This window comes from Hyla sarda, chromosome 1 (genome assembly GCF_029499605.1).
Source record: "Hyla sarda isolate aHylSar1 chromosome 1, aHylSar1.hap1, whole genome shotgun sequence".
NCBI lineage: Eukaryota > Metazoa > Chordata > Amphibia > Anura > Hylidae > Hyla > Hyla sarda.
The window spans coordinates 456,236,167-456,250,122 of record NC_079189.1 but is presented as its reverse complement, the minus strand read 5'-3'; the positions used below and the strand labels follow the sequence as shown (position 1 = coordinate 456,250,122).

Here is a 13,956-nt window from a genome sequence, read left to right as displayed (position 1 = left end):
GAGCACTTTTCATTCCCACATGGGGTGTTTTCTGAATCGGGAGAAATTGTGCTTCAAATTTTGGGGGGTATTTTCTGCTATTACCCTTTTTAAAAATGTAAAAATTTTGGGAAACCAAGCATATTAGGTAAAAAAAAATTTTTTTTTTTACATATGCAAAAGTCGTGAAACACCTGTAGGGTATTAAGGTTCACTTTACCCCTTGTTACGTTCCCCGAGTGGTCTAGTTTCCAAAATGGTATGCCATGTGGGGTTTTTTGCTTTTCTGGCACCATAGGGGCTTCCTAAATGCGGCATGCCCCCAGAGCAAAATTTGCTTTCAAAAAGCCAAATGTGACTCCTTCTCTTCTGAGACCTGTAGTGCGCCAGCAGAGCACTTTTCATTCCCATATGGGGTGTTTTCTGAATTGGGAGAAATTGGGCTTCAAATTTTGGGGGGTATTTTCTGCTATTACTCTTTTTAAAAATGTAAAAATTTTGGGAAACCAAGCATTTTAGGTAAAACATTATTTTTTTTTTTTTACATATGCAAAAGTCGTGAATCACCTGTGGGGTATTAAGGTTCACTTTACCCCTTGTTACGTTCCCCGAGGGGTCTAGTTTCCAAAATGGTATGCCATGTTGTTTTTTTTTGCTGTCCTGGCATCATAGGGGCTTCCTAAAGGTGACATGCCCCCCAAAAACCATTTGTCGCTCCTTCCCTTCTGAGCCCTCTACTGCGCCCGCCGAACACTTTACATAGACATATGAGGTATGTGCTTACTCGAGAGAAATTGGGTTTCAAATACAAGTAAAAATTTTCTCATTTCTACCAATTGCAAAAATTCAAAAATTGGGTCTACAAGAACATGCGAGTGTAAAAGATGAAGATTGTGAATTTTCTCCTTCACTTTGCTGCTATTCCTGTGAAACACCTAAAGTGTTAATACACTTATTGAATGTCATTTTGAATACTTTGGGGGTGTAGTTTTTATAATGGGGTCATTTATGGGGTATTTCTAATATGAAGACCCTTCAAATCCACTTCAAACCTGAACTGGTCCATGAAAAATAGCGAGTTTGAAAATTTTGTGAAAAATTTCCAAATTGCTGCTGAACTTTGAAGCCCTCTGGTGTCTTCCAAAAGTAAAAACTCATACATTTTATGATGCAAACATAAAGTAGACATATTGTATATGTGAACCCAAAAATGTTTTATTTTGAATATCCATTTTCCTTACAAGCAGAGAGCTTCAAAGTTAGAAAAATGCAAAATTTTCTTTTTTTTCATCAAATTTTGGGATTTTTCACCAAGAAAGGATGCAAGTTACCATAAAATTTTACCACTAAGTTAAAGTAGAATATGTCACGAAAAAACATTCTCGGAATCAGAATGATAACTAAAAGCATTCCAGAGTTATTAAGGTTTAAAGTGACAGTGGTCAGAATTGCAAAAAACGCTCTGGTCCTTAAGGTGTAAAATGGCCTGGTCCTTAAGGGGTTAATATAGGACAGGGGCACAGTTCATTAGGGGGCAGTGGCAGAGCTTATTATGGGGCAGTCACACAGTTCATTCTGGGGCAGTGGCAGAGTTTATTAGTGGATAGTGACAAAGTTTATTAGGGGCAGTGGCACAGTTCATTATGGGGCAGTGGCATAGTTCATTAGGGGCAGGGGCAGAGTTTAATATGGGGCAGCTGCACAGTTCATGAGGGGGTCAGTGGCAGAGTTAATTAGGGGTAGTCGCAAAGTTCATTAGAGGGCAATGCACAGTTAATTAGGGGGCAGGGGCACAGGGGCACAGTTTATTAAGGGGCAGTGGCACAGTTTATTAGGGGGCAGTGGCACAGTTCATTAGGGAGAAGTGGCACAGTTCATTAGGGGGCACTGGCACAGTTCATTAGGGAAAAGTGGCACAGTTCATTAGGGGCACAGTTAATTAATTATAGGTGCAGAGTCACAATAATGTTGACATCTCCTTAAAGTGGTACTCCGGCCCTAAGAAATCTTATCAGCAGCCAGGGACCCGCCGGTAATGACTGACATTAGTGATCACACTGATATCCGCCATGAACCCCTCACATGCTATGATCAATACAGATCATGGCATCTGCGGTGTTGTGGGCATTTGAATGGATGATCTGATCGCCGTGGCATCCGTCCCCTTACCTGCTCCACCCATCATCTCGGGGTCTTCTTCTCTGATCTGACATCAAGCAGACCAGAGAAGAAGATCACCGATAATACTGATCAGTGCTTTGCCTATACATAGCACTGAACAGTATTAGCAATCAAATGATAATAAACAGGACATAAACCGTGTAAAAAAAAGTTTAAAAATTTTGAAAAAGCCCCTCCCCAAATAAAAATTGAAATGGCCCCTTTTCCCATTTTATCCCAAAAAGTGTAGAAAAGAAAATGAATAAACATATTTGGTATTGCCACATGCATAAATGTCGGAACTATCAAAATATAATGTTAATAATCCTGTACGGTCCTATCACAATCCAAAAAAATTTATAAAAACAGATTAATAAGTTACATATACGCGAAAGTGGTACCGATAAAAACTAAAAACAAAAAATTAGCCCTCATACAGCCCTGTATCTAAAATAATTTGAAAGTTATAGCTAGTCAAAATAGAGTGTTTTAAACGTAAGTGTTTTAAAAGTTTTTTTTAAAGCCGCACAATAATAAAAAAAAGTATGTAACCAATCGTGTTGACCCACAGAATAAGGAAAACACGTCAAACATTTCCTGTAAAGTGTAGAGTGTGAAAACGAAATCCTCCAAATTTAGCAAAATTGCAGTTTTCTTTTTAATTTCCCCACAAAAAAATATTTTTTTGGTTGCGCCATACATATACATTTTATGGTAAAATGAGTGCTGTCATTACAAAGGATAATTGGTCGTGCAAAAAATAAGCCCTTATATGGGTCAGTGGATGAAATTGTTATGATTTTTACAAGACGAGGAGGGGAAAAAAATGCAAAAATAAAATTATGAAAAATATTACTTTCTAACCATTATATGGTAGGAAATGAATCTGCTCCAAAAAATTACTAATGAGGAGAAATTTTGAAGGCTGATTTATTTTATTTTCCATCTCTTCTCTATCAGTGTCATTCTGTTCTTTCCATTATAAACATTTTTTATGGAGGAAGTTTTAACATTGAGCCATGCTTTATCCATTTCTGTCAGGCCGACCAATGATTTATCATCACATTCTTCATTTAATTATACATGTCTGATATTAATTTTGACAAAGATCCCCAGACAGCACCTACTTGATTTAAAACTTCAGCCCCTGTGTCTCTCAATGGTCGTGATTAATGTGCTTAAAAATATCATGAGACATTTATGACACATTACACCATGAAATGACAACCATGGTAATGGTCTCTAAGAATGTGTGTTTGTTTTATTCTTCCCTTACTTTCTAGGGATTGTGCGGAGAGCTCTGTGCCTACATAAATTCCCATTGTGAAATTAACTATAGCAGTCAATTAGATTTATTAATAGAAAAGCTAACAGTGTCAGATCTAAAGGCTATCCATAATAAAAGCCTATAATTTGTACCTGGAAACAGCTTTGTTAAAGGGGTACTCCGGTGGAAAAGAATTTATTTTAAATCAACTGGTGCCAGAAAGTTAAACAGATTTGTAATATACTTCTATTAAAAAATCTTAATCCTTCCTTCCAGTACTTATCAGCTGCTGTATACTACAGAGAAATTTCTTTATTTTATGTCATTTCTTTTCTGTCTGTCCACGGTGCTCTCTGTATAACTTATTAGGACTAGTTGATTTAAAATAAGTTGTTTTCCACCAGAGTACCCCCTTTAATACTTTTCTGCGGGTATTAAGAATTGGCCAGCATAGATTATGTAAAATGCACTGTAACAACGCAGATATTGCTAAAAGGGAGAGGGGTGCCTAAAGGCTGAATGGAACCTGTGGTCCTTTGCCAGTCACGATTGCAGTTACACTGGCACAAGGGCTTCCACTGGGTTGTTCCATGGTCTTTGGGCAGGCATACTAAAAGGTGGACTGCACAGGTGATAATAGGTGTCAATAATTTAACAGGAACGCACCCTGCAGAGATTTTAGCTGGATTGTATGTAGGGTTCCCTTGATTTAATGGCATAGACAACAAGCCAGGGTGTTGCAAATGGAAAACAGACTATACTTTGGCAAGTAATTTTCATTCATAATATGGGAGGTACAGTCTTTTCAAAACACAATAGACAAGTGTGTCTGGAGCAGGAGTTACTCTTTGAGAAATAAAGTAGAATATTGGGATCCCAGGAACCCCTAGTATTCTTTTGCTCAGACTTTAACACTAGTCCCAGGTTATCTTTCTTGGTTGGCTGCCAATTACTTCCTGAAAGGTCTTTAGGCTCTCTTTAGATACAATGACCACTGCAGGGTGCTGGTTCCCTGAAGAAATGCAGCCAGTTCCTTGGTTCCTGGCCCAGCCTAAGGCCCTGAAGAATCCTATTGTAGCTATGGGGTACCTATAAAGAATATTCTCATTGTGCTGCCTGGGTTTGGAGAATGAAATGTTGCCCCAAAGCCCCCGCCCCACGTGCATGATAAAATTGCACAAACTAAAACACCCTCATATCCGGTATTTTATACCATTAAGTTGACTGACAACACTCAAAGACTTAACCCCTGGCCATATCTCTCTACTGGTATGCTGAGACCAATATTACCAAAAATACCAGTATAAGGAGAAATAGTATCAGCATACCTATTACCACTATACTGTTATTGATCATATTCTGTATACGGAGACCAAAATGACAAATTATACCCGTATATAAGGAGAAATATTATCACTATACATATTGTATAATGCATCATACTATTATTAAACAAAACCACTGCACACAGACCAGTATTTCCTCATACAGTGACCATATAAAGGTAGATACCAGCTGTACACAATGGCCCTCATTTACTATTGCAAACCCGACATGTTTTGTCGGGTTATGCGCCAGATTCTGTCGCATTGCGCCAGAAATTCTGTCTGCGCCAGATTGTGTGCCAGAATTTGCGCCAGAATTGAAAAAAACCCGACTAACTCTCCATTTTGCTGTGAAAACCTGAAAAAGGGGTGTGGCCATTGGGAAAAGGGGCGTTATCTCCTAAAAGGGGTGTGTTACTGACATTTTCACAAAAACCCAACATATTTACTAAGGTTTCCGCATAAAATGCGGTGGATTTGAGCTGAGGAAAACCCTACAGGTCAAAGCATGTGTAAAAAAAGCAACGTGTGGGGAAAGTGGAAAATGTAGGGAAACCTTAGTAAATACTGTGGAAAATAAATTGTAGGAAATTAAAACCCACAAAGAAACCTACACTTCACTCTTAGTAAATAAGGGCCAGTATCTGTATACCATATAAGTGATTGTATAGAGGTGGATTCCAGCTGTACACAGGATTAGCATACCATATAGGGGATTTTGTACAGGACCATATATTGGTATATACCAGCTGTTCACATGATCTGTATACCATATAAGTGATTATATACAGAACCATATAAAAGTAGATACCAGCTGCACACAGCATCTCTATCCAGGTTGGTACCACCTGATTAATAGGAAATGATAGGGATGGCCTACATTTTTATGGTGACAACTCCACCTAAGAGTAAAGTAATACTAATTACTTTTTTGCGACTTTGTGGTTTTGTGAATTTAGTTTGCTTTATTTTGTTTATTTATTTATTTCAATTGTAATAAAAGGTTTGAATGCATGTTTTTTGCAGATGCAGGTAGTTTTGTTACGCCATTCTATAATTTGTAATATATATATATATATATATATATATATATATATATATATATATATATACACACACACACAGTGGGGCAAAAAAGTATTTAGACAGCCAGCAGTTGTGACAATGATCCCAAACACACTTCTTGGGCAACGAAGGAGTGGCTTCTTAAGAAGCATTTCAAGGTCCTGGAGTGGCCTAGCCAGTCTCCAGATCACAACCCCATAGAAAACCTTTGGAGGGAGTTGAAAAGTCCATGTTGGCCAGCGACAGCCCCAAAACATCACTGCTCTAGAGGAGATCTGCATGGAGGTATCGGCCAAAATACCAGCAACAGTGTTTGAAAACCTTGTGAAGACTTACAGAGAACATTTGACCTTTGTCATTGCCAACAAAGGGTATATTACAAAGTATTGAGATGAACTTTTGTTACTGACCAAATACCAAATACTTATTTTACACCATAATTTGAAAATAAATTCTTTAACCCCTTAAGGACCCAGGGTTTTTCCGTTTTTGTATTTTCGGTTTTTCCTCCTTACCTTTAAAAAATCATAACTCTTTCAATTTTTCACCTAAAAATCCATATGATGGCTTATTTTTTAGCCACCAATTCTACTTTGTAATGAAGTCAGTCATTTTACCCAAAAATCTACCGTGAAACGGAAAAAAAATCAATGTGAGACATAATTGAAAAAAAAAAAAAACAGTGTAAATAAAAATTAAAATATACATATGTGGTATCGCCGTGTACGGAAATGTCCGATTTATAAAAATATATTGTTAATAAAACGCACGGTCAATGGCATACGTGCAAAAAAATTTCAAAGTCCAAAATAGTGAATTTTTTGGTCACTTTTTATATCATGAAAAAATGAATAAGTCCTATCAATGCAAAAATGGTACAGTTAAAAACTTCAGATCACTGCGCAAAACATTAGTCTTCATACCGCCCCATTCGCGAAAAATTTAAAACGTTATAGGGGTCAGAAGATGACAATTTTAAACGTATAAATTTTCCTGCATGTAGTTTGGATTTTTTCCAGAAGTACGACAAAATCAAACCTATATAAGTAGGGTATCATTAACCGTATGGACCTACAGAATAAAGAGAAGGTGTCATTTTTACCAAAAAATGTACTGTGTAGAAACGGAAGCCCCCAAAATTTACAAAATATATTTTTATATTTACACTTTTTATATTTACATTTTTATTTACACTGTGTTTTTTTTTTATGGGAAAAGGGGGGTGATTCAAACTTTTAATAGGGGAGGGGTTAAATGATCTTTATTCACTTTTTTTTCACTTTGTTTTGCAGTGTTATAGCTCCCATAGGGACCTATAACACTGCACACACTGATCTTTTACATTGATCACTGGTTTCTCATAAGAAACCAGTGATCGATGATTCTGCCGCCTGACTGCTCATGCCTGGATCTCAGGCACTGAGCAGTCATTCGGCGATTGGACAGCGAGGAGGCAGGTAGGGATCCTCCAGCTGTCATGTAAGCTGTTCGGGATGCCACAATTTTGCCGCGGCTATCCCGAACAGCTCCCTGAGCTAACCGGCATGGTTTAACTTTCATTTTAGACGCGGCGTTCAACTTTGAACGACGCGTCTAAAGGGTTAATAGCGCGCGGCACCGCGATCAATGCCGCACGCTATTAGCCACGGGTCCCGGCCATTGTTAGAGGCCGGGCCCGACCCACTATGACGCAGGGCCACGCCGTGGCCCCACGTTATAGATCTGGAGCAGACTCAGGATATACAGGTACGCCCTGGGTCCTTAACAGGTTAAAAATCAGACAATGTGATTTTATGGATTTTTTTTTTTATCATTATGTCTCTCCATAGTTGAGGTATACCTATGATGAAAATTACAGGCCTCTCTCATCCTTTTAAGTGGGAGAACTTGCACAATTGGTGACTGACTAAATACTTTTTTGCCCCACTGTATACACATAGCAGTTTTACAGATCCACTGAATACTAGTATTATATTACATTATATTTTCTTAAAGTGTCGTTTTAATCCATGGCATTACATTACCCTACTACTTTTAGCTAGTGCCGTGTTTCTTGCTTTTACTTGGAACAGTTGATGATTATAATAATAGCATGATACTCTCTGCCATCAACAAGCGTTCCTACTAGGCTTCTTAGACCACTTTGTAAAATGGGTTTTCCCTTGGCCCACAAGATCACTTTGTACTGTGCATGCAATCTTTAGTTAAAAAAAATAAAAGTGCCATTGAGATTATTGTAGCTTTTCCTACACCTTCCCTCTGTTGCTAGCAGAGGTCTATAAAGAAGACCCTTTTATTTTTAGAGAATTGCGAATTCCTATTGTATGATATCCAACTTGTAGGGAAATAATTGAATCATTATTTATTTCATCAAATGCTAAATAATATTTTGAAATAGAGCTTTCATGTCTATGTGACCTTTTATTTTTTTTATTTTTGCTTTAACACATTGTAGCTTTCCCATATTGTAAAAATGCTTTCCTCTGCTTTTATTTTTATCATATAATTTTAATCTTTGCCAAGTATTTTCCAATAGATTTCTTTTGAAAATAATTGTTTGACCCACTTATTCAGACACTGAACATTTGTAATGCCTCATGCACAGAACTGTATTATATGCAACATGTGAGTTATTCCAATCTACTGTACAATAAAGCACCTAATAGCATTCTATTAGGCCTTTATGCACCTTGATGAATTCTACATCTAAAAAATGTAAGAGTACCTGTCATCAAACCATATTTTCTAAATTAACTCAGATTATATTCGCTAACTACTCCTAACACCCCTCCTGCCCTTTAATTTTTTTCTGAGTTTTAAAGAGCTATGTATCATTCCTTTTCCCTTGCTCACATTGTATGAGCTCCTGGCAGGAGAAAGTTGGTGTTCCCCAGCAGGTGCGGCACCACTGAAACCTGCGAGAGCTGTGCCTCACATTGCCGTACACACTTCCTGAGTTTGGACTTCTACAAGTACGGGTGAAGACCAAACTAATGGTTTGATTTGTGCAGGGAAGAGAACGGAGCCACCTAGTGGCCGTTTTTTTAATCACATTAAAAACATGTAAAGGTTGAGAATTTTAACAGCAAGTAAATAGCAAAGTGTCTTATAATAACATAAGGAACACTGTTTGGTGACGTACTCTTTAAGACAATCTCTATTGCCTGCTTTACTACTAAGGCATCTAGATGATACAGTGCCATATGAATATATACAGTATGCATCTCTGTCCTGTGAATTGGATTTTTTTCATTCTGTGAATTTAAAAATATATACTTTATCAAATCCTGTGTAGAGGAAGAGTGGTGGAGTTGCCTATAGCAACCAATCCGATCACTTCTTTCATTTTTATAACGGCCTCTGAAAAATAAAAGAAGCAATCTGATTGGTTGCTAGGGGCAAATGCACCACTATATTCCTTTACATAGTTTTTTTTTATAAATCTCCTTCATTATTACTGTATGGGGTCACAAAGGGGGACATTGCTACATCATGGGAGCACAAAGATGAACCATTACTGTGGGGGGTCATGAAGTAGGGAGTGGAGCTGGAAAGACAGGTGAGGTTCTTGCACAGTAAGGTATTTAAGGACATGTGGAGATCCTGCCTTCCCACTATAATTTTATGTTTGTGTTCCTTTTTTCTACCTTCTTACTGCCTATTGTAACTTGACTCAAGGACTCTTCCCTCTGCTCTCCATGGCTTGATAACAGTATGGTGGTATTTTTCAGTCACTAAATACTACTATATGTGATCATGACGTGTCGATATTATTTGCCACTTGCATATTAACTGGTAATATTGGCCTTAGTGTAATTTGTTTTGCTTGTTTACAGTACAAAAGTCCCTCAAGTTACAATATTAATTGGGGTCAAGACCATTGTATGTTCAAACCATTGTATATTAAGACCATAACTCTATGGAAACTTGGTAATTGGTTCTGAAGCCTCCAAAATGTCATCCAAAAATAGGAAAAAGTGAGGATTAATCAAAAATAAGTAGATAACTAATATAGATAATGCAAGTACTTCCATATAAAAGTAAGAAAGATCTGCTGGGAGCTGTAAATAACTATCTATGTAGAGGACACGAGCTTCTTCAGGGTCCTGTACAGTACACGCAATGTCCTAAAAAAGTCAAATGGACCCACCCTTACTTTGTGTCCAAAGGAACAGCTAACTGTGGCACAGGTAAAGAGTAGTACAGAACATTTAATACCTCCCTGCACAGTAGAAAGGAATTCAGACATTTTACCAGTGAATGTCCATACTGATTGGCTCTTCCAGCCATTGACATGTTTTGCAGATCTGGACGGTCCATACATTGTATGTGAAGTCTGGTTTCAAGTTGCAATGGTCCAGAAAAGACCATCGTATGTTGAAACTATTGTATGTTGAGGCCATTGTAAGTTGTGGGATCAATGTACAGGGTGGGCCATTTATATGGATACACCTTAATAAAATGCGAATGGTTGGTGGCACATTAGTATATGTGAGTGGGGAAACTTTTCAAGATGGTTGGTGACCATGGGTAGTTTCAGGTGCTGCATATCTCGTATCTTCACAGCATAGACAATTGCCTTCAGATGACCCCAAAGATAAAAGCCTAAGGGGGTCAGATCAGGAGACCTTGGGGGGCCATTCAAATGGCCCACGATGACCAACCCACTTTCCAGGAAACTGTTCATCTAGGAATGCTCGGACCTGACACCCATAATGTGGTGGTGCACCATCTTGCTGGGAAAACTCAGAGAACATGCCAGCTTCAGTGCATAAAGAGGGAAACACATCATGTAGCAATTTTGCATATCAAGTGGCCTTGAGGTTTCCATTGATGAAGAATGGCCCCACTATCTTTGTACCCCATATACCACACCATACCATCAATTTTTTTGTGTTCCAACAGTCTTGGAGGGATCTATCCAATGTGGGTTAGTGTCAGACCAATAGCGGTGGTTTTCTTTGTTAACTTCACCTTTCACATAAAAGTGTTCCTCATCACTGAACAAAATCTTCTGCGTAAACTGAGGGCCAATGTTCCAATTTTTGTTTTGCCAATTCTGCAGCACCTGAAACTACGGATACTGGAAGCCTGTGCTAGCATTTCTTCTGCGGTGTTGCTATCAGCACATCATTGTTTTTCTTGTGAAATTCCCAATAAGTTTGATGTGTCACATGACCCTCTTCCTATTGAAAAAAACAAAAGTTGGATTCAAAATGGCCGGCTTCAAAATGTCCGCCATGGTCACCACCCATCTTGAAACGTTTCCCCCCTCACATATACTAATGTGCCACAAACAGGAAGTTAATATCACCAACTATTCCCATTTTATAATGGTGTATCCATATAAATGGCCCACCCTGTATTATGATAATATCTGTTCCATGTATAGTAGTGTTATTTGATTTGACTTTTGACAACTATGGCGTTGGTCTCTTTCACACAAGCTTATTTTGAATTCATATTACCTCTTTGTTTTTTTGATCCAGAATATGGAGGTATTGTTAATATATAAGGCTATTCACATGGACATATACAGTCATGGCCATAAATGTTGGCACCCCTGAAATTTTTATAGAAAATGAAGTATTTCTCACAGAGAAGGATTGCAGTAACACATGTTTTGCTATACACATGTTTATTCCCTTTGTGTGTATTGGAACTAAACCAAAAAAGGGAGGAAAAAAAGCAAATTGGACATAATGTCACACCAAACTCCAAAAATGGGCTGGACTAAATTATTGGCACCCTTTCAAAATTGTGGAAAAATAAGATTGTTTCAAGCATGTGATGCTCCCTTAAACTCACCTGGGGCAAGTAACAGGTGTGGGCAATATAAAAATCACACCTGAAAGCAGATAAAGAGGAGAGAAGTTCACTTATTCTTTGCATTGTGTGCCACACTAAGCATGGACAACAGAAAGAGGAGAAGAGAACTGAAATGAAGGAAACGCCAACGCCATTTCCTTTGTTTTTGTTGACATGTCTTGGGGTTTATTTTTTGGGATTTTAACATGATGGATTAAAGCATTGCTTTTTATTCTTCTATAGTCATTTTGGGAGCTGGAACCTTTGTTTCTATTGTTTGAACTTTCATCCTTCAATTGATTAACACTTTAGATCCCGTTCTCATGGGTGGTGAGCTGGCTTGTGTTTTCTATATTTTTGCTCAGTCACAAAAAAACTGCATCATGGAGGAGAAAAAAAGGGGCAGTTATTTTGTGCCATTTTTGTTCTGCTCAAAAACATGAGAAAGAAAAGTTGTGTGTGTTTGTAGCCTCATATATTATCTATGTGCGTACAAGTTAAACCCTGAATATCTCTTTTCTTGAATATAGGTTTCTGACAGATGTGACTCGGTCTTTGTAAATGGTAAAGAAATGAAAAGTAAGGTGGACACCATTGTGAATTTCACGTACCAGCACATAACTACCCAGTTGGAAGTGACAGTGTGGGCTCCACGGCTTCCTCTGCAAATTGAAATATCTGACACTGAACTGAGCCAGATCAAAGGCTGGAGAATCCCGGTGTCTGTTAATAAAAGGTGAGTAGGTAACTGTGGCCATTTATTAGATGAAGATAGTTTCGATTTTTCGTTACCTTTATCCCAGAAAGTAATATAGAAAATAGTGTGTACATTCTTCTGCACTGACATATGCGAGGCACCTTCTTTAGAAATTGATCAGCTTCCTATAGATACTCTCCTAACATTACCATTTATTTGAGTAAAACCACACAGAACAGAAAGCTTGTGGACTTTTTATGCAGATTGGTGAAATTATGGAGCCCATTAAAGGGAGTAACTATTTTTTTTAAATCAACTGGTGCCAGAAAGTTAAACACATTTGTTAATCACTTCTGTTTAAAAATCTTAATCCTTCCAGTACTTGTCAGCTTCTGTATGCTCCAGAGGAGGTTCTTTTGTTTTTTAATTTCTTCTCTCTCCGACCACAGTGCTCTCTGGTGACACCTCTGTCCATGTCAGGTATAGTCCAGAGCAGGAGAAAATTCCCATAGGAAATCTCTCCTGCTCTAGACAAACCCTGAAATGGACAGAGGTGTCAGCAGAGAGCACTGTGGTCAGACTGGAAAGAAATTAAAAAAGAAAAGAACTTCCCCTGTAGTATAAAGCAGCTGATATGTACTGGAAGGATTAAGATTTTTAAATAGAAGTAGTTTACTAATCTGTTTGACTTTCTGGCACCAGTTGATTTTAAAAAGTACCCCTTGATTGTCCATTAAAATAAAACTGGAACTAATCTCATCCTCATGCATAGGAATTTAACCCTATAGAAATCGACCTGTGAAACAGATTTTGGGATTCATTGTTTGTCAATAACTGTTATGGATTTTAGCTGCAAAATTTACCTCATTTGATGTAGGGGGCTGTAATCCAGATGGATTATGTTGTAGATTGGCTTCAAAATGTGCTGACAGATTTATGGTTTTCTGTCCCATGTGAATCTACTCTATAGCTTGTCTCCTAATGGGATTCTGCCACTCAGTCCACACTATGAAAGTTCCGTAGCAGTACTTTGAACATGGATTATTTTGGCAGAATTTCACCTGATGCTGATTGTCAATTGAATTTAAAGGGGTATTCTGGCCATAGACATCTTATCCCCTATCCAAAGGATAGGGAATAAGATGTCTGATTTAGGGCAGACCGCCGCTGGGACCCCAGCGATCTCCATGCAGCACCTGCATTCTATGCCGGGCTTCTGTTACAGACTTGGAAACCTCTTTGTTTCCGGGACTGGAGACGTGGCGTCTTGCCACACCTCCTCCTGACATCACATCACACCCCCTCCCATGTCTATGGGAGGGGGCATCCCAGCAGTGAGCCCCCCACAATCAGACATCTTATCCCCTATCCTTTGGATGTCTACAGCAGGAATTAACGGAGGTTCAATTCTGCTGAAAATTCTATGCAAACTTAACTCTGATTCCAGTTGATGTGAATCTGCTGATAGATGTGTTCATGGGCCCTAAAGGTACTGTCACATGAGATGGAAATGCTGTTGAATTTCCACCACGGAAAGTCTGCAGCATTAATGTAGGTAAATCGACAGCAACAGATCCAGACCAAACTATGTGGACTTTGGTATGGATGTTTCGCTGCAGAATTTCAGCAGGGAAAAATCTGGACTTGCCGTTCTG

At 38.3% G+C, this 13,956-nt stretch overlaps 1 protein-coding gene across 1 annotated transcript in view; it reads left to right on the top strand.

The window, feature by feature from the left end:
• The window catches only part of TMEM132B (transmembrane protein 132B), a 710,993-nt gene that overhangs the window by 669,802 nt on the left and 27,235 nt on the right, over positions 1-13,956 (top strand). The window contains exon 6 of the mRNA XM_056533739.1: positions 12,135-12,340. Coding sequence (XP_056389714.1) covers positions 12,135-12,340 — 206 coding nt within the window. The remainder of the gene's footprint in view (positions 1-12,134; positions 12,341-13,956) is intronic.